The sequence below is a fragment of the Ovis aries genome, chromosome 7 (assembly GCF_016772045.2).
Source record: "Ovis aries strain OAR_USU_Benz2616 breed Rambouillet chromosome 7, ARS-UI_Ramb_v3.0, whole genome shotgun sequence".
Classification (NCBI taxonomy): Eukaryota; Metazoa; Chordata; class Mammalia; order Artiodactyla; family Bovidae; genus Ovis; species Ovis aries.
Window position 1 is genome coordinate 10,590,473 of NC_056060.1, and position 20,035 is coordinate 10,610,507.

General features: G+C 35.5%; 1 protein-coding gene across 50 annotated transcripts in view; it reads left to right on the top strand.

The window, feature by feature from the left end:
• The window catches only part of TENT2 (terminal nucleotidyltransferase 2), a 63,944-nt gene that overhangs the window by 15,537 nt on the left and 28,372 nt on the right, over positions 1-20,035 (top strand). For 17 of the 50 annotated variants that reach the window (XM_060418809.1, XM_060418808.1, XM_042252033.2 and 14 more), the window contains 6 exons: positions 12,223-12,337; positions 12,428-12,519; positions 14,390-14,456; positions 16,059-16,128; positions 19,438-19,514; positions 19,902-20,030. In XM_060418809.1, the coding sequence (XP_060274792.1) occupies positions 12,223-12,337; positions 12,428-12,519; positions 14,390-14,456; positions 16,059-16,128; positions 19,438-19,514; positions 19,902-20,030 (550 nt within the window). Of the gene's footprint in view, positions 1-12,222; positions 12,520-13,125; positions 13,216-14,377; positions 14,457-16,058; positions 16,129-19,437; positions 19,515-19,901; positions 20,031-20,035 lie in introns of all 50 variants that reach the window. The other 33 variants (XM_060418798.1, XM_060418789.1, XM_060418802.1 and 30 more) reach the window with 4 other exon arrangements.

The window sequence follows — 20,035 nt, forward strand, 5'->3', positions numbered from 1 at the left end:
TGGCTTAGCCTGGCTGGGTGCTATTGCAAAGGAGATTAAAAAATATACAGTACACAAATGGACATGCTGCCTTGTGGAGGCCACGAGACAAGGCAGTTAAAGTGGAGCTGTGAGTGAGTGAGTCAGCTGCTAAGTAAGACTCTGAAGGAAGTACCCCAGCGGAGAGCTCCGTGAGGGTGGGCTATGTTTAATGCTTTTCGAGTGGGAATCCTGGATGCAGACACTTGGTTGATTTAGATCTGTGAGGACTCCTTCTTGTGAGCAGCCAAGCTAAGGGTTTTTGTTGTTTTTTGTTTTTATTTTTTGGTAAAGGTTACAATTCCACAATTTCCGCTCCACATACAAATCAGTCCAATTAATACATTAAATTGATACCATTGCCTTATTTATCAATCATCTGTAAGCTAAATGGTATTGAAGAAAAACATGTTGTAGCTGAGCTGTCCATATATGTTTCAGAAGCATGGTTGGGGCCCGAGATATGAATACCTACAAAAAAAGTGACAGTTGAACTCCTGAAGTAGATTAGATTCTGTATTTTTTTTTTAAGTAATCAACAAAAATTTGTGAGTTCTGGCTATATGCTAAAATGTTGTGTTACAGCATTTTTCTGAATATTCATGGTCTCTTTCCCATGTACATACAGTATAGTGAGAGGGAGAGCCATTGGTAATAGTCATGCGAATTGCAGCTTTATATATTTAAAAGTGTTATAAAGGACAGGTGCAGAGTTATCTCCATGATGGTGTGGAGGAGATAATATTGGAGCTGAGATCTGAAGGGTGAGTAGGAGTTAATCCGTGAAAGAGTGTTGGGGGTGGAGAGAATGCTTCAGAGAGAAGGAACAGTGTGTCTGAAGGTTTACTGGGTGATAGAGAGGAGCATGCAGTCTGCGGAGAACTGAAAGGAGGCCATATGGTGGCTAGAGTTTGATCGATTTAGGGGGAGAATTGCTGAAGTGTGGTAGGAGAAGTGGTGAATCAGGCAGATATGCTAGGACTTTAGTATATCATTTTAGTTTTCACCTAAGAACTTTGGTAAGCTATTCAGGGTCTTTTTTTAAGCAAGAAAGAGATGAGTTAAACATTGTTTTGACTTCATTTTAAGCAGTTGCACAAATGTGGAAGTAGGAAATTATTATTGGATACTAGGTAAAAGGTAATGGTGCTTTGAATTAGGAAGTGCTGATAGTTAAGATGAAGAAAAATTGATGGGTTTAAACTGTGTTGGGGGAAAGTGAAATTGATGGGATTTGATGATGCATTATTAGATTAGGTCATCTAAGCCTGTGTACCATTGATGTTTTAGACCAACTTTCTTTGGTATGGAGGGAGTATCCCCTGCATCTTAGGATATTTTAGCCACATTTCTGACTTCACTCACTAGATGCCACTAATCCTTGGTTATGAGAACCAAAAATGTCTTCAGACATTAACAGATGTCTCCTGGGGGCAGAAGAGCCTCTGGTTGAGAATCACTGGTATAGAGAAGATACTGGGGATTACTCCCAAGTTTCTGGCTTCTATAACTGGATGCATGGTGGTACCGTTCACTGAGACAGGACAAAAGGCAGGAGGAGCCAGATACAGGAGTATGTGTGTTTCATAGGAATTGGAGGTATCTGATGAGTTCTGTGTACATATTGTTTTAAACATACATTTGGAACATCAGATTAGATATTTGGAGTTGATGGTTGAATGTATATAGATCTGGAACTCAAAGGAAAGGTATTGACCAGAAGTGTACATTTGGTGATCATTGGCATGTAGATGATAATTGAAGCTAAGAGTATGGATATGATTGTCTAGGGAGAGAGTAGAGCGTGGATCCGATACTCATTGAAATAGGTTGAGGAAAGAGTGGGAAGACAAATGGAAACTAAGCATGTTTACAACTGTTGGGGAAGTTCGGCTGTGAAGGGGAGAGCCAGAGATAGAAAAGTGGAACAATGGAGTTTTTTAATATTTTGTTTTTGAGGTGGAAGAAAGATGTAGACGTTTATTGGAAAAATTCAATCAAGAGAGAAAAATGGATTACTCTGGGAAAAAAAGTACCATTATGAATAAGATTCCTTAGAAGGTGGAAAGGGCGTGGGTCCCGCTTATATTTGGAGACATTGGCTTTAGGTAAGAGAGAATTTTTTTGAAACTGGAGGATAGGAGGAGAGGATAGGTGTAGTTACAAGAAAGTTTGTAGATACGGTATGGAAGAGTTCCCATAGTTGAATGGCTTCTCCATATTTTCTCTTTGAATTACTGTGCAAGGTCGTCTGTTGAGAGTAGAGAGGATGAAGTGGGATATATGCGGTTTAAGAACAGTGGAGATGGTTTGAAGTAGTGTTTACTACTTCAGGTTGATCAGAGAAGCAGAGTGGAGACGGTTTGACACAGTATTTGCCAGGTAGTGTAGAGGGCTCACTTAACATTGGTGATAATGAATTTATTATTAATAATAATGAATCAGCTGGTTTAGTAAGTTCCAGGGGAATGTATTAAAAGTTTTGATTAGTTTGAAAATTAATTCTGTTTTGAAACCTAAAAAATAAAGGTTATGAAAATACATTTTAACTTTAAATTGTTTCTCCATTTTAAAGTCTTCTCTGTTTTTGAAGTCACTATATTAGCAAACAAAACTTTTTAAGTAAAAAATCTCATACTTTTCTGAATTTTAACTTTCGTTTCATAGTATGTTTAGATGAAGATGTAGTTGCCTGGACAAAAAAAAAAAAAAAAAAAAATGGAGGTTTAGTGGAATCAGAGTTATCTGAGCTCCTGAATTCCATCTATTAAAAATGTTCTTCAGAAATTCTGGGTAGCTTGAAGATACTATGTGAATGGAAGTAATTGATTCTGAATTTTGAGTTGAGATGAGGGTGGGCTGAGGTTTTCTTGGTACTGACTGTAAAGTAAAAAACATAATTATGAGTGAATTGTTTAAGCTATCTTGTGTAATGTTTAATTTTGGAAGGGAGTAAGTTTTATGGAGCCTCTTGGCACCCTGGGGAAACAGTTTGGGGACAGTTACCTTACGGATTTCTCAGAGGCTTTATCTTTAAAAATTTCAGTGTTTGACCTTATTTACAAACAACAAATTGAAAAAGGGGATAAAATATTTGTAAATTATTGGTTCACTGAATTTTAAGTAGTTGAAATATGTATTTGCCTGCATCTATCAATTATTTTTCCAGTATTACTTAGGTATGAGTGGCAAATAAAAATCGTAAATTTTGATATATGTATACACTGTGAAGTGATTACCATAATCAAGATAACATTCATCACCTCACATAATTTTATTTTTTTGTGATCAGAACAGTTGAAATTTATTCTCTAAGCAAATTTCAAATGTTCTGTACATTGTTATTAACTATATTCACCATATTGTACTTTATGTCTCCATATCTAATTTATCTTATAACTAAAAGTTTATACCCTTTGATTAGCATTTCCCCGTTTTCCTTATCCTGCTCCCTTCAGTAATAACTACCATTGCACTCTCTGCTACCATGAATTTGACTTTTTTAGATTCCACATGTGAAATCATACTGTGTTTGTCTTTTTGTGTCTAGCTCATTTCATGTATCTTAATGTCTTCCAGATTCATCCATGTTGCAAATGGCAGAATTTCCTTTTTTTTTTTAAGGCCAAATAATATTTCATTGTGTATGTGTATACAGACACGTCACATTTTCTTTGTCAGTGGGCAGTTAAGTTTCCACATCTTGGCTACTGTGAGTAACACTGCAGGGAACACGGGAGTGCAGATACCTTGCTGAGATAGATACCTTTTCCTCTGGATGTGTACCCAGTCCCGGGGTTGATGGAACACATGGTAGTTCTGTTTTTAGTTCTTTGAGAAGGCATCATGCTGTTTTCCGATATGGTTGTACCGATGTACATCCTACCAATGGTGAATAAGGATTCTCTTTTCTCTGGATCCTTGCCAACACTTACCTTTTGCCTTTTGGTAATAGCCATCTTAACAAGTATGAAGTGATATCTCATTGTGGTTGTGATTTGTATTTTCCTGATGCTTGGTGGTGCTGCACATCTTTTCATGTACCTGTTGACCATTTGTGTGTCTTATTTAGGAAAATGTCTCTTTAGGGCTTTTGTCCATTTTTAAATTGGATCATTTGTATTTTTGTTAGAGTTGTATTTCCCCCCATTCTGTACGTCACTTTCTCTTTTCTTTCTCGCTCTTTTTTAATTGTTATTTTACAGAAATATTTTTGTTTTACATAGTTCCACTTACTGGTATTTGCTTTTGTTGCCTGTGTTTTTGGTATTAAAATCCAAAAAATCACTGTCAAGACCAAGATCATGGAGCTTTCCCCGTATCTTTTCTTACAGCAGTGCACTGTTTCAGGTTTTGAATTTAAGTCTTTAATTCATTTTTAATTGATTATTGTGTATGTTGTAAGATAAGGCTCCAATTTCATCTTTTTGCATGTGGATATCCAATTTTCTCAACATTGTTGAAAAACTGTCCTTTTCCTGTTGTGTAGTCTTGACACCCTTTAGTTAACCATATGTGTGTGGGTTTCTTTTTTGGACTCTCTGTTATGTTCACTGGTCTGTGTGTTCATTTTTATGTCAGTACCATACTATTTAATGATTACTACAGCTTTGTAATAGAATTGGAAATCAGAAAGTCTCATTACTCCAGCTTTGTTCTTTTTGCTCAAGATTGCTGTAGCTGTTCTGGGTCGTTGATGGGTCCATATGCATTTTAGGATTGCTTTTTCTATTTCTGTGAGAAATGCTATTGGAATTTTGATAGAGATTGCATTGAATCTGTAGATTGCTATGGATACTATGGACATTTTAATAATTTTAATTCTTCTGATCCATGATTGGGTATCTGTCCATTTTTTTAATAGTCTTTAATTTCTTTCATCAATGTTTTATAGTTTTCATTGTACAGCTCTTTTACCTCAGTGGTTAAATTTATTCTTAGGGCTCTATCTTTATAATGTATGTGTCAGTCAGATTTTTAAAGCCACTGAGATGTAGATTCATGTAGAAAGTTTAGACCAAGTCTCAGCCCTAGAGATCCTCAAATGAAAGCTTGCTTTGTTTTCTCCATCCTCCTTTTATTAGGCATTTTTCTCTTGACTAAGGTCAGGTAATTGTATGTGCCTAAAAACAATCAGGCTTCAGGGAAAAAAATCAGTTATTCAGACTGCCTAATCATTGTATTAGCTGATGAATTAAGAAGGCTCTAATTTGTGGCCATACAAAAAACCAGTACTTTAACATACTAGTAAGGAGTGGGTTGTTTTCAGGATGATGTTTTCCTGATTCTATTTTATTTACTTTGAAGGGAAAAGGAATTCAGCATCAAGAATGAATTTAAACTTTTAATTCATATCTAGCTTTATTTTACTCAGTAATTAGTACCAGCTTTTCCTACAGTTTCATGTTAACAAAGAATGTGGCAATGAGAAACCTGAGGAATTGTCAGTTTTTGTTGAAGTATTTGTGACCTAATGGCCTGTTTTCTGTGCCATATTTGACTTTATTTCTTCTATCTTGATAGCTCATTGCTATTTTGTGTTTGTTGTTTGTAGATGGCACTTAAGTTTAGCCAAAACCTGTTGTTCTTTTTGATACTCCCAGCTGAAAGGTTTATTCACTTTCTTTTACATGGGGACCCAGCTTCTAGGGACAGATGGAGAATCTACTGAGAATACCATGTAAAAGTTATACCTGAAGCTTTACTGGCTCATTTAAAAAACTTTTCTGACTCTAAATCCATACCTAACTTGTCTTTAGTGGCTTGTGTTGATCTCAGACAGTGATAGCCTTATTAGTAATTTGGTTTGAGTTTGAGGAGCTTCCCTGGTGGCTCAGATGGTAAAGTGTCTGCCTGCAATGTGGGAAACCTGGGTTCGATTCCTGGGTAGGAAAGATCCCCTGGAGAAGGAAATGGCAACCCACTCCAGTACTCTTGCCTGGAGAATTCCATGGATGGAAGAGCCTGGTAGGCTACACTCCATGGGGTCACAAAGAGTCGGAGATGACTGAGTGACTTCACTTTCTTTCTTTTGAGGATAGGTTATAATGTTTTTTTGGAAAATTGAATATTGATATTTGGAAAAAGTATTTTAATATTTTAAATCTGTGTTCAGTTCAGTTCAGTTCAGTCGCTCAGTTGTGTCCGACTCTTTGTGACCCCATGAATTGCAGCATGCCAGGCCTCCCTGTCTATCACCAACTCCTGGAGTTAACTCAGATTCACATCCATTGAGTCCGTGATGCCATCCAGCCATCTCATCCTCTGTCGTCCCCTTCTCCTCCTGCCTCCAATCCCTCCCAGCATCAGAGTCTTTTCCAGTGAGTCAACTCTCCGCATGAGGTGGCCAAAGTACTGGAGCTTCAGCTTTAGCATCATTCCTTCCAAAGAAATCCAGGGCTGATCTCCTTCAGAATGGACTGGTTGGATCTCCTTGCAGTCCAAGGAACTCTCAAGAGTCTTCTCCAACACCACAGTTCAAAAGCATCAATTCTTCGGTGCTCAGCATTCTTCACAGTCCAACTCTCACATTCATACATGACCACTGGAAAAACCATAGCCTTGACTAGACAGACCTTAGTCAGCAAAGTAATGTCTCTGCTTTTGAATATGCTATCTAGGTTGGTCATAACTTTTCTTCCAAGGAGTAGGCATCTTTTAATTTCATGGCTGCAGTCCCCATCTGCAGTGATTTTGGAGCCCCCAAAAATAAAGTCTGACACTGTTTCCACTGTTTCCCATCTATTTCCCATGAAGTAATGGGACCGGATGCCATGATCTTCGTTTTCTGAATGTTGAGCTTTAAGCCAACTTTTTCACTCTCCACTTTCACTTTGATCAAGAGGCTTTTTAGTTCTTCTTTGCCTTCTGCGATAAGGGTTGTGTCATCTGCATATCTGAGGTTATTGATATTTCTCCCAGCAATCTTGATTCCAGCTTGTGTTTCTTCCAGTCCAGCGTTTCTCATGATGTACTCTGCATGTAAGTTAAATAAGCAGGGTGACAATATAAAGCCTTGACGTACTCCTTTTCCTATTTGGAACCAGCCTGTTGTTCCATGTCCAGTTCTTCTTCTTCTTTTTTTTTTTTTAAATTAATTAATTTATCTTTTAAAATTTATTTATTTTTTTAATTAAAATTTTATTTTTACTTCCATGTCCAGTTCTAACTGTTGCTTCCTGACCTGCATACAGATTTCTGAAGAGGCCAGTCAGGTGGTCTGGTATTCCCATCTCTCAGAATTTTCCACAGTTTATTGTGATCCACACAGTCAAAGGCTTTGGCATAGTCAATAAAACGGAAATAGATGTTTTTCTGGAACTCTCTTGCTTTTATTAGGAAACTTACTTTCTTATGCAATTTTGCAAAGATAATTTTTACATACGGTGAGAAATATATCTTCTACAAGTAATTTTCAAGTAATAGATCTTGCAGGCAGCCTAAATTGTAGTATTGCAGAGATTTAAGCAACTTTAAGAATAATTTGTTTTACAGATACTTTGTTGCAGTAGGTTTTTTTTAAACTAAGGAAAACAAGGAACATTTTACTTTTGAATGAAACGAAAAAAGTGTTTGAAATGCCATTATGTATAGTCAGCTTGTTATTACATATATGATCTAAGTATTTTTTTGCTTGATTTTTAGCCGGGATTTCATATCAGACATTCTTTTTTTCCCAGTTATAAGGCCATTTAGCCATCTTTTGAAATATCTCTAAGTCTTGTTTCAGCATATACATACATTTCTTTTTGTGTTTTTTTCTCATCTGGACTCTACCTATCTATTCTAAGATTCAGTAACATAATTTGACAATATGAATCCATAATGTGACAGGAGGGAAAATTTATTGTATAAAAATCTGCTAGGTCTCCATTATAGTAATTGAGAGAGAAGAAACCTTCCCAGAACTGTAGAAAAGGGAGAGGAGCAAATATGTGGAATTTCATAATTTCTACCTAATCACAAATTTTTCCATATGTGAGTGTTTCCACGTGAACATAGTCATTCCAATGAAAAAATTTGTTTTTTGGCTATGCTATGCAGCTTGAGGAATCTTAGTTCCCTGACCAGGGATTGAGCTGAGCCCTGGGCCTAGCCATGCAGTGAAAGCACCAAGTTTTAACCATTTGATTTCCCGGGAATTCCCAAGAAATTTTTCTCTTTGTTATTCAACAGATGTAGAGTATATATTCTGACTTACAGCAGTTTTGATCTGCTTGCTTCTCTAAATCAAGGAGTTGACACAACTTTTTTGATAAAGGGCCAATTAATAAATTCTAGACATGTGAAGTACGTGGGCCCTGTCTCCTTTTCTTTCTTTTGTAAGCAATCCTTTAAAAATGTAAGGATCAGTTTTAGTTGGTTAGTCCTACAGACCAGACCAGAGGCAGTGTTTGGCCTACAGGTCAAGGTTTGCCAACCCTGCTCTAGGTAGATAAAACTTAATTATTCAAGTGCCGTTTAAAATTTTAGATTAACCAGTTTAACTGGAGACCTTTAAAAAATCTTTTTGTAAATATGAATGCCTTAAAAGGCTTTTTATTATGGAGAGTATCAAATATATGAAAAAACAGAATGTGGTATTGTAGGTCCTCATAAGACCAAGCTTGAACAGTTACCAACATTTGACCAATCTTATTTTGTCTATACCTCCCTCCTCTAGTAGTATGAAGCAAATGCCAGGTAGCATAGCATTTCATAAATACTTCAGTATTCTCTTTTGTTATCTTTTTTATCTGTCCTTTTCCCAGTGCCAGACTGTTTTGATTACTGTAGCTGTATGGTTAAGTCTAGAAGTGTCAGGTATGTTAAATCCTTTAACTTTCGTATCTATTTATTAGATGTTTTAATTTCTCTCAATATTTATAATTTTCAGAGTATGGGTTTTATATATCTTTAATATATTCCTAGGTATTTCATGTTTTTGCTGCTTTTGATAATTTTTAAAAATGTAAACTTCCAATTATTTTTTTCAGTTATGTATGCTTTATAGTCAGTTATCCTTTTAGGAAATTAATAATGAGAGAAAACCTTGGTTCTGCATATTATATTAAAATATTCATTCATTTTGTGAACATGTCTTTGTAGTGAGCTTCGTTATCTGTAGGAATGTTACTCTTTGCATTTTTCTTATAAAAACTTTGTATGAGAATTGACTTGAATCGTTTTTAGGCATTATTTCTTCAAATATTTTTTCTGTCCCCCCATTCTCACCTCTCTTTTTGAGATTCCAATTCTTTTCTGTTACTTATGTTTAAGGAAGATGGCTTTAGGGAAGCCCAGGTGGCTTGGTGGTAAAGAATCCACCTGCCAAACAGGCGATGCGTGTTCGATCCTTGTGTCAGGAAGATCCCCAGGTGAAGAAATGGCAACCCACTCCAGTATGCTTGCCTGGGAAGTCCCATGGACAGAAGAGCCTGGTGAGCTCTATCTCGTCCATGGGGTCTCAAAGAGTTGGACACAACTCTTAGCGAGTAAACAACAGTATACTACTTTTAGATGAGGGTTGGGTAAGCTAGCTTTTTGCTAGGTTTGGGGCTGGGGGGAATCCTCTGCTGTGATACGTGTTCAAAAATATATCTTCTGAGACCTTTCCTCCTTTCCTTCTCTGGCTTTATCTAGATCAGGGTTTTTTTGCTTTTTGCAGTATTAGCACTGAGGGTCAGGTATCTTTGCTGCAGGGAGTTGTCCTGGGCGTTGTAGGATATTCAGTGGCCTTCTGGCTCACCCTGTGGTGCCCACTCCCCCAGGTATGATGACTGATAACCACTGTTTCTCAGCATCGTCAGATGCCCTTTGGAGGGCAGAATTGTTCTTGTTCTAGACTTTCTTTCCTTTACCCCAGTGACTCTGTACTGCTTAGTTTAGATTTCTCTTCCTGGCAGTTTCTGCTTGGTGTGTTGCTGTGTCTTAGAAAGGAGTTTCAGTTAGTTTTGAGATTCCTGATGTTTGTGTGATTTTCTTGCCTTTCTTGCCTTGTGAGTTGTTGCCTGTGAAACCCCGTGCGAGTTTCAGTTGCTGTTTTATTACACTGAACTGGAACTGTCCATTTAAGGGAGGGGGTGGGAGGTAGCACTTCTAGGGAGTTTGATTTCTGTTTGTTCTGGCTCCAGGGCTGTCCCAAATCCCTCTCCTCTGCTTGTCGTGTTTCTGATACCATGTGGATCTTGCTGCTGTCGGTGTTTGGTCCTAACTTGCAGTATTTTAGAATTCATGAGTAATATGTAGTCAATTGTGCTGTCTTTTTTGGCCATTTTTATTTTGGATGGTTTGATATGTTTGTTTTCTCCTAGTTGCTTAGTCTCTTTTTGTCAGTCTGTCAGTCGTGTCTGACTCTTTGCCATTCCCTTCTGCATGGGATCTTAATGACCCAGGGATCACACTGGGGTCTGTAGCGTTTTGGGAGGATGGTTATTCAGGATATTAAAAAATTATGTCTCTTTCATTGCCAGGTTATCCTGACTGCCTCTGCTTTCTTAAAATGAGTGTTCTAAATGTGATAAAGTATTTTAAGTGATGAGTGAGACTTGTGCCTGGTCATGGACTTGGAGAAAGTCCTGGAGAGGGAGAGGTTGAAAATGCAAAAGACAGGTCAAAAAACTGATGGAATATCTGTGCCCCAGAGGTGACCGAAAGGGGTGGATACAGAAGTATTTTTGATAGAGGGATTAGCTTTGGACCAAGAAACAGGACAGTTTATCTGACAGGAGAGGTAGGGAGGTGAGGTTTCATTCAGATAGTAGTTTGCAGGTTTGTAGTTGGAAGCTGAGGAATGTCACATTTGGTTTCTTCAGTTTCTTAGTAAACTTTAATGTGAAGTTATCTGCTGAAGGAAGTGAGATAAGTGTAGGAAACTTGAGGAAAGGTGTAAACATTTTAGAATGCTGATGGTGAAAAGTGGAAGCAATATCTAACCAGAGACATTGAAGTAATTGCTTAGAGATGCTATGGGTTAAATCTTAGGTTATTTTTTAAATTGTAAATTTGCAACATACCAATTTTGTGATTTTAAAATTTTTTTCCAGTTAGAAACTCACAGAAAAGAGCAGAGAAGGTGGTTGTTTATAGTGAACCTAAAATTAGGGTTTTGTTAGAGCATGACAGGGGTATAATGTTAAGGTATGATAAAAGAGAATGGTTCAAGGGGTGCATTGTGGAGTATAGACTGGGTAGGGAAGGGGATCATGCTGTTTCAGGGCATGTTGGGTTGGGGGAGAGAGAGGATCCAAGAGAATCCAGGGTTGTGTGGTTCTCAAGAAGATGTGAGAATTGGTCAGGAGATTGAAACCTATCTTGTATACTGGAATTTAAAATTTCAAAGCTAGAGAAGTTCTGTTTTATTGTCATAATCATGTTGTGTCTGTGTAACATTGATGAAAAATATTGGAGTCAAAGATGTTGAAATGGTGGGAGTATGTCATGATACTTACCCCACTGTAGGTACGGGAGTCACCTGTGGTGATGGCAAGAGGTCCTTTGGAGGGGAAAGTATGAACTGGAAAGGGGGATAAAGAGGGAGATCTGTTCGTAGATGGCCACAAGAAAGCAGGGCTCAGGGCAGTGCTATGAGAATGGGAAAGAGGGTGGTTTGCATGAGCATAGACCACCGGGACTTCTCTTCTGAAGTCTGTTTTATTTGGTATTCATGGTATGAATACCAGGGGGTGGGTAACCTTCTTTAAAGGGCCAGAAACTAGATTACTGTAGACTTCGTTTCTGTTGCACATTTTTGTTTTGTTTTGTTTTTATAACCCTTTAAAAATATAAAAACCATTCTTAGTTCATGTCCCATATAAAAACAGTCAGTAACTGAAGGTTATAGTATGAGGACCTATGAATTATACTCATTATGAATTTTCTGTGATTTGTCAGTGATACTTTGTAAAAATTGTAAACTATTTCAGATACTAAGTAATTATTATTACTTGAATAGTGGTAGTTTTGTATTAGGAAGTGTTATGGAGATAATATGTATTTATTTTATCTGTGACTTGTCAATGATACTTTACTATGTAAAAATTGTTAACTATTTCAGATTCTAAGTAATTATTATTACTTGAATAGTGGTCATTTTGTATTAGAAAGTGTTAAGTAGATAATATATATTTATTTTAAAAATACTGTCAGTAATTTTATGCTTCTCAATATGCTGGTAACTTTTACATTTCTGAATGAAATTTTTACTTTTTTTGTGGTGCATTCAAGTTGAGTCAGCAGATACTGGAGTTATTTGAAGCATGTCAGCAGCAAGTAAGTGATTTAAAGAAGAAAGAACTCTGTCGAACAGAGCTGCAGAGAGAAATTCAACTGTTATTTCCACGTATGTTTCCCTATTTTGCATGCTCTTTAATTATATGCATTCCTATTTTAATTTTAAGTAAAACCTTACAATTCTCTTCTATTTCTCTAGAAAGCAGACTTTTTCTAGTTGGGTCTTCTTTAAATGGATTTGGTACTCGGAGCAGTGATGGTGACTTATGTCTAGTTGTTAAAGAGGAACCAGTAAGTAATGAAACATTTATTCTAAGTGTGTTTTTCATGTTAAGTCATTTAAGAAATTTCATATAAAAGTCATTGAGGGAAAAAACCCTACTTTGTTTTAATTGCTTCTTTAAATTCTCTGTTTATAGTAATTCAAGGAAAGTCAGGAAATGCTGCTGCTTCTTTGTTTTTTAAGGCATGTACAAAAAACAACAAATTGTAGTATTAATTTATTTCTAAGTTGTTAAAGTGAGGCAGTTTCACTGTGTGTTTTTAAAGAGCTCTATCTTTATTTTGAAATGCCATTGGGTTGCCTGGGTATGTTACCAGGATGCAGCGAAGAGGAAGAGTTTGTCTTTTTTCTGCTTGATTTATTTCCTTCCATTTGAATTCTCAGTGATTCTATATTTAATCTGTATTATTTTTCCCTTGAAAGTACTATGGGATTTGGAGTTCTTATTTTGGGAATTAAAAGAGATTTCTCTGAAATGTAAAATAAGACTATTGTGATTTAAAGTAATTATCTCTGATATTTTGACTTTGTTTCTTCATACTTAGCAACCAAATTTTACTTTTTATTACATTTATTTGAATTTCCTGTTAACTGATACTCTTGTATGTCCTTAGTTCCACAAAAATTGCTGTTTATTAAACTCACCTGAGCAGCCTCTTGAATATGCTGAAGTCTCTTCTGAATTACCGAAGATTAATTTCAGTGTAATTTTAATATGCCTTGTATTGTACCTCTTAAAAAATAAAAAAGCCTCTATTGAATGGTAATATTGTTCATGTTAATCCAGTAACAAAAGTGACTTCTAGTTACTGCAAATCAGGAAGAGATTTATTCCAGGAAAGAAACTCCTGATACTTTCTAGGCTTTGAAATCATATAAAGGAAAACTGGAAAAAGAAAAGCCTCAGAAATAATGAAAATAATGAAGAATACTAGAGTTTTAATTAAAACTTTCTCTCATACAGTTAGATTATACTTCAGTTCAGTCGCTTAGTTGTGTCTTGACTCTTTGCGACCCCATGGACTGCAGCATGCCAGGCCTCCCTGTCCATCACCAACTCCTGGAGTCCACCCAAACCCATGTCCTTTGAGTTGGTGATGCCATCCAACCATCTCATCCTCTGTTGTCCCCTTCTCCTCCTGCCTTCAATCTTTCCCAGCATCAGGGTCTTTTCCATTGAGTCAGCTCTTCGCATCAGGTGCCAAAGTATTGGAGTTTCAGCTTCAATATCAGTCCTTCCAATGAACACCCAGGACTGATCTGCTTTAGGATGGACTGGTTGGCTCTCCTTGCAGTCCAAGGGACTCTGAAGAGTCTTCTCCAACACCACAGTTCAAAAGCATCAATTCTGTGCCCAGTTTCTTTATAGTCCAACTCTCACATCCATATGTGACTACTGGAAAAACCATAGCTTTGATTAGATAGACCTTTAATCCTCCATTCTGTTCACATGTCTGAATCATGTTTGTCACAACTTACAACAAAACACCATGGATTTGAACCTTATTTTTAAGCAACTCACAATCTAGATAGGGAAATCAAACATGTTACCAAAAGTTAAAATTCTGTTTATATTTCCTTGCAGATTATTTTTTGTACATTTATACCAAAGGAAAAAATGACATATAGCTGTTAAAATATTTCTTTTAAAGTTGTGCTTTTAAGTTTAAAATCAGAAATTGATTTAGAAATATTAATGTTAAAGATAGCATAAAGGTTGACTTTTAAATAGTGCAATTTACTGTATATTGAAAAATAACTCCAATGAAAAGTATGCTTTATATGTTTTTTTTGTTGAGATACATTAAGAAAATAAAACATTAAGTTTAGAAAGATAATGAAAAAACTTTATTTTTAACTTTTCAGTGTTTTTTTCAGGTAAATCAGAAGACTGAAGCACGGCATATACTCACCTTAGTCCACAAACACTTCTGTACTAGACTTTGTAAGTCTGACATGCCTCACATTCATATGTCATTTGACATAACTATTTATTTATAATGTCTCTGATAAGAATTGTTTTATTTTCTGGTGAGATTAGGTATAATGTGGATTCTTTTTCCCAAATGAATTTAACTTTTAATTAAAGTAACCATTTATTTGACAATTCTTTCTACTTGCAAGCTGTCCCACTGAAGGTAGTCAGAAATTCAGAGATGTGTAAGTCTTAGTTTATCCTCAAACAGCTGAATGCTGTTAGGAAAGTTAAAGCATGAATGTAAGTAACTGCAGTGCAGAGTATCTCAAAAGCCAAAAGTATACAAGTCTTACTTATATGTGAGGAAGAGAGCATCTCATCTGTTTGCAGTGATAGACATCTTTACTTGGTTTAAAAATATGATCACTGAACCCAAAGCCCAAATATATCACTCCAACTGAAAGCAAAATTAGTGACTTAGGCCATTATATCGTAAGATGTTACTCTTTGAATAAGCTGACAAAGCAGATTTTAATCCACAAATTAAGCCATCTCAAATAATTTAAACTTCCATAGAATATTGTGGACATTTGAAGTCACACTAACTGTGTGATGTTGGATAGACTATTTGTCCATTTATTTAACAGATATTTCTTATGTGTTAGACTTTAAGGTGGGAAATAAAAAGTCACTTAACAGGTTATTTCACTTGAACAACAACTTTTATCAGTTGTAGGAAAGAAATCAAGAGATTTATTTCAGTGGATTTGAATTTTGCATTTGTAAAATAAAGGAGAAATTTGTACCTTAAGTGGATTTTTAATAATTATTATTAAAATCATAAAATATAAAAAGTGAAAAGGACCTTAGAGGTCGTGTAATTTCAAATGAAAGGTTTCTTTCTTTTTTTTTTTTTTTGATTAGTGTTTTTAATAATGGAATAATCAGATTAAGGGGTAATCAGTGAGTTTGGTGACTTGCCTGAGGAGTATAGCTTGTTGGTGTGTGAGCCTTTACTACTTTTAACTCTTAATCTTATTTTTTATTATACCTCATTGAATTCCTACACATAATTGTATTTGAAGCTTGATACATATTATTATAATTTTGGTGGTAAAAGCATTATAACAAAATTTTTAGTTTTAACACCTGGTATTTAAGGTTGGTAGAGTACAAAAATTTGATACATGTTTTTTTCATACTTACTTGAATTTTTCGCTGTCCCATGTATTATGTTGCCAGCATTTCTACATTTAACATTCTTTGTAAATATGATTTTATGACTGCCATGGTATCTTCCATGTGCTGTAGCAGAATTTAGCTATCCCCCTGCTGCTGGCCTAGATATTTCTCTTATAATGCTATGATGAAACTCTTTATAGGTATTATTAGGTATTAGACCACATTTCTAAAAATAACATGTTAATATATAAAGCCCTCTACATGGTATTGGAAGTTCCAGTCTTAGAAGAATTTGATAATGTCCTTTTGTCTTTGCTTTCTCTCTCAAAGACTGTATTTTCTTAAATTATTTTAGCTAAGTAAAATACTACTTTTAAGAAATGTTCATTGGAATACTATGAATTTCAGAAACATTTACAGATACCCATTTTATCTTTTATCCTTTAGCTGGTTACATTGAGAGACCTCAGTTGATTCGAGCAAAAGTGCCAATTGTGAAGTTCAGGGATAAAGTCAGGTAAGTACTGAATTTTTTCAGTTGCTTTAGATAATTTTTAGGTATTCTTCTGAGGTAGATAATTAAGGAGGGTGTGCTGTTCCACAATAGCTTCATTAGTTTTTGGAAAGAATTTGTTCTCTTAGATGATTTGTTTGGAATAGTCTGAGCAGTTGTTCATGCTTCTCTCTCTCAGCTATTCTTGTTGACATTTTGAATATTTGAGACTAGTCATAGTTGAAAGAATATAGTATTTTAGATTTTTAAATGATCTCTTTTGGAAATGTAATATGCTCTGAGAACATATCTTAATTCTGAAATTTGATGCATGTTTATATCAAAAGAGGTTGTTACTAGTATAATATCTACCTGTTCTACTATTAATAGTTTGGGTTCTGAATTTCTTACAGGCATTATTATTAGAATTTATATAGGTATATACACTTGATCCTCATTATTCATGGATCCCATATTTGTGAATTTGCCTACTTGATAAAATTTATTTTGTAACCCCCCAAATTAATACTTGTAACACTTTTATGATTTTATAAACCTGCACAGAGTGGGAAAATTTTGAGTCACCTGATGTACATCTTCCCAAATGAATTTAACAGTATGATACACTTGTCTTTCTGTTTCAACGGTCATATGCTGAACAGATCCCTTTTCACAGATTAGTTAGTGTGTCTTTCACAGTTTTGTGCTTTTGTGCATGAATTTGCTGTTTAAAATGACCTCCCAGCATTGTGCTGAGGTGTTGTAGACATTTTGTGCACAAAGCTGTGATGGGCCTTAATGGTATGTTAGATGTATTTTATTTAGGGATGAGTTAGGACTTCCCTGGTGGCTCAGACGGTAAAGCGTCTGTCTACAATGCGGGAGACCTGGGTTCGATCCCTGGGTCGGGAAGATCCCCTGGAGAAGGAAATGGCAATCCACTCCAGTACTATTGCCTGGAAAATCCCATGGACAGAGGACCCTAGTAGGCTACAGCCCATGGGGTTGCAAAGAGTCGGACATGACTGAGCGACTTCACTTCTTCAGTCCTCTGCAGTGGAGAAGGCAATGGCCCCCACTCCAGTACTCTTGCCTGGAAAATTCCATGGACGGAGGAGCCTGGTAGGCAGCAGTCCGTGAGGTCGCTAAGAGTCGGACACGACTGAGCGACTTCACTTTCCCTTTTCACTTTCATGCATTGGAGAAGGAAATGGCAACCCACTCCAGTGTTCTTGCCTGGAGAATCCCAGGGATGGGGGAGCCTGGTAGGAGGCCGTCTATGGGGTCGCACAGAGTCGGACCTGACTGAAGCGACTTAGCAGCAGCAGCAGTGCTCGGCAATGACTTCACTTTTATTGAATGAACAGTGTATTACATGTCTTTAAATAGAAACTTACATAAAACAAGGTTACATATTGATCAGTTGATAAACGTGACTGTAGGCATATTGATAAATAGGCTGATGAAGATGTGACTGGGGGCTCCTGGAAACCTAAGCCTTTGTTTCCCCTAGGAGCTGTGGCTCAGTAACCACTAATTCAGTGTTTGTGATTACTGTGTGGAAAATAACTACTGTAAATAATCAAAACTGACTGAATATATAAATTTTTTCTTTTTTTTTTAAACAAATCTTTAGATAAGTGATGGCTCAAACTTTGCCCTTCCTTCATCCAAACATCCATGCAGTTTATAAAGATTTACTAAATTTCTCTCAAGTAACAGTGGAACTTTTTTTTTTTAATGGCAGAGTGTTTTTAAAGCACAAAGATATAGGGAGATAAAACATGTAAACAAAACTGTTAGCTGATTATAATTATTTTAAAAAATGGTTGTAGTTGTAATATAAACAATAAAACAGTAAATATAAATAAAACTATTAACTGATTATAATTTTTTTTTAAATGGTTGTAGCTATAATTATATAAACAATTTTATTCTCAATTTAAGATTATCATACATGGTTTTTTCATTGTTAAATGTTCTTTATAAGGACCATCTTATCCTTCTATATATGCATCATTAAGAAAAAGGAACAACTGCATTTTGATCATTCAAATGCAGCTGATGTTAGTGTTTTGGTGTAAAAACCTTTCAGTCTCTTCTTTATGCATATGAATGCATAAGAGCTTTTAAAAGTAAAATTGAGCTCATACTTTATTACTTAGGAATATGGCATGAATGCTTGAATCATGGAATATCTTCTGGCTTCATTTTCAATCACTTTACAGTAGTTCACTATGTGGATTTACCCATTTACCGTCATTAACTTAACCATTCCCTGTTTAAATAAGCGTAAAATTCTTTCCATGTTAAGGATTACTTCAGTATTTCCAGAAGTAGAATTGAAGAAAGCACTGTGGATATTTTTTAAGCTCTGGATTCATATTTTTGGAAAGTTTTTAATTGCAGACTAGTTTCCATCTAAGTGTTTTTTTCCCTCTTTAAGTTACATAGAGGGAGTGCAAACTGGTTTCAGTGTTAGATTTGTACAAGCACAATTAAAGAATGTCACTCTACTGTTACACCATAAGTTTCCCAGAGCCAAATACATGTGACATTGTAATATCAGTATTCACGTTTATTAACATGCATGGATAATTGAAAGATTATAGGATTTCTTTTCCCATAACAAAGAAAATCTGATTTCAGATTTTACAGTTAAAAGCTATAGAAAGGAATTTTATGCTTTTATTTAAGGCACTTTTCACAAAAAGACTCATTGTACAGAAGTTTGACCTGATAGTATATGAGCCTGTTACTTATGCATTAAGTAGTCATTTTGAGTTTAGCCATTCTTTATATATTGCTGTTATTGCTGTGTTTTCTAAATTGTGAATTGCACGATACCTTTGGTTTGAAAGAAGTGTCTCTTCTGTTATGTGTTTGGCTCTTAAGTGTTTTTACTAGGCATCAGTAGCCAAATTTGTTATGATATTATAATTTAGTAACCCTTTTGGAGAGAAAATAAAGTGTAGACGGAGCTTTTATTTTTTTTCACCTGTACTTTATTTGGCTTTTCATTCCTGTTGTTTTAAAGCAAATGTTGCTGTCATTCACAATTGATTCAGAATTTATAACAGTGGGATAACTTGCTCAGAAATGTGTTTGGTCATACAGTTTTGTTTATCTGAAAAGTATTACAAAATGAAAACATTTTTTGTTAAGAGTAATTGGTATAATACATATCTTTCAACATCAGATCATACTAAAAGTTTTCTTTGGGCCCATGACATTTTGTATCATTGGATGAATGGATGGATATAAATTTAGTTACTAGGGAGTTAGTTAAATTTGTACTTGAGCTGAAATTTTTCTTTTTTTTTTGGTAAATAGTTGTGTGGAGTTCGACTTGAATGTAAACAATATTGTTGGAATAAGAAACACATTCCTTCTTAGAACTTATGCATACCGTAAGTTTTCTTGTCTTTATGTTCAGATAATTATTACCTTCTCTGTTTATCCTTTATTCCTTTATAAAGATGTGTGACACCTCTTTAATTATGTTTGTGTACAATATGTCTCACTTTCTTATATATGTAATGTGTTACTACACTGAATCACATACCACCAGAGTTATATATAGCTCAGTAAAATGAATTTTGATAGTTGGTAATTTTAAAAAAGTAACTAAAGTATGTTTTATATAGAAGTAAGTCATTTATGGTAAGCAAAATGTTTGATCACAGGAGGGATTGCTCTTTCTATTGGCATGGAGTTGGGAAATAATGTAAACTTTCAAAGAAACTTGAAAGGAGAAATGTCTTTTTACCATTTTTAAGTTTTAATTTTACTTTCAGTTGAAAATCGAGTTCGTCCGTTAGTACTGGTGATTAAGAAGTGGGCCAGTCACCATGATATAAATGACGCCAGTCGCGGTACTTTAAGCAGCTATAGTCTTGTACTGATGGTTTTGCACTATTTACAAAGTAAG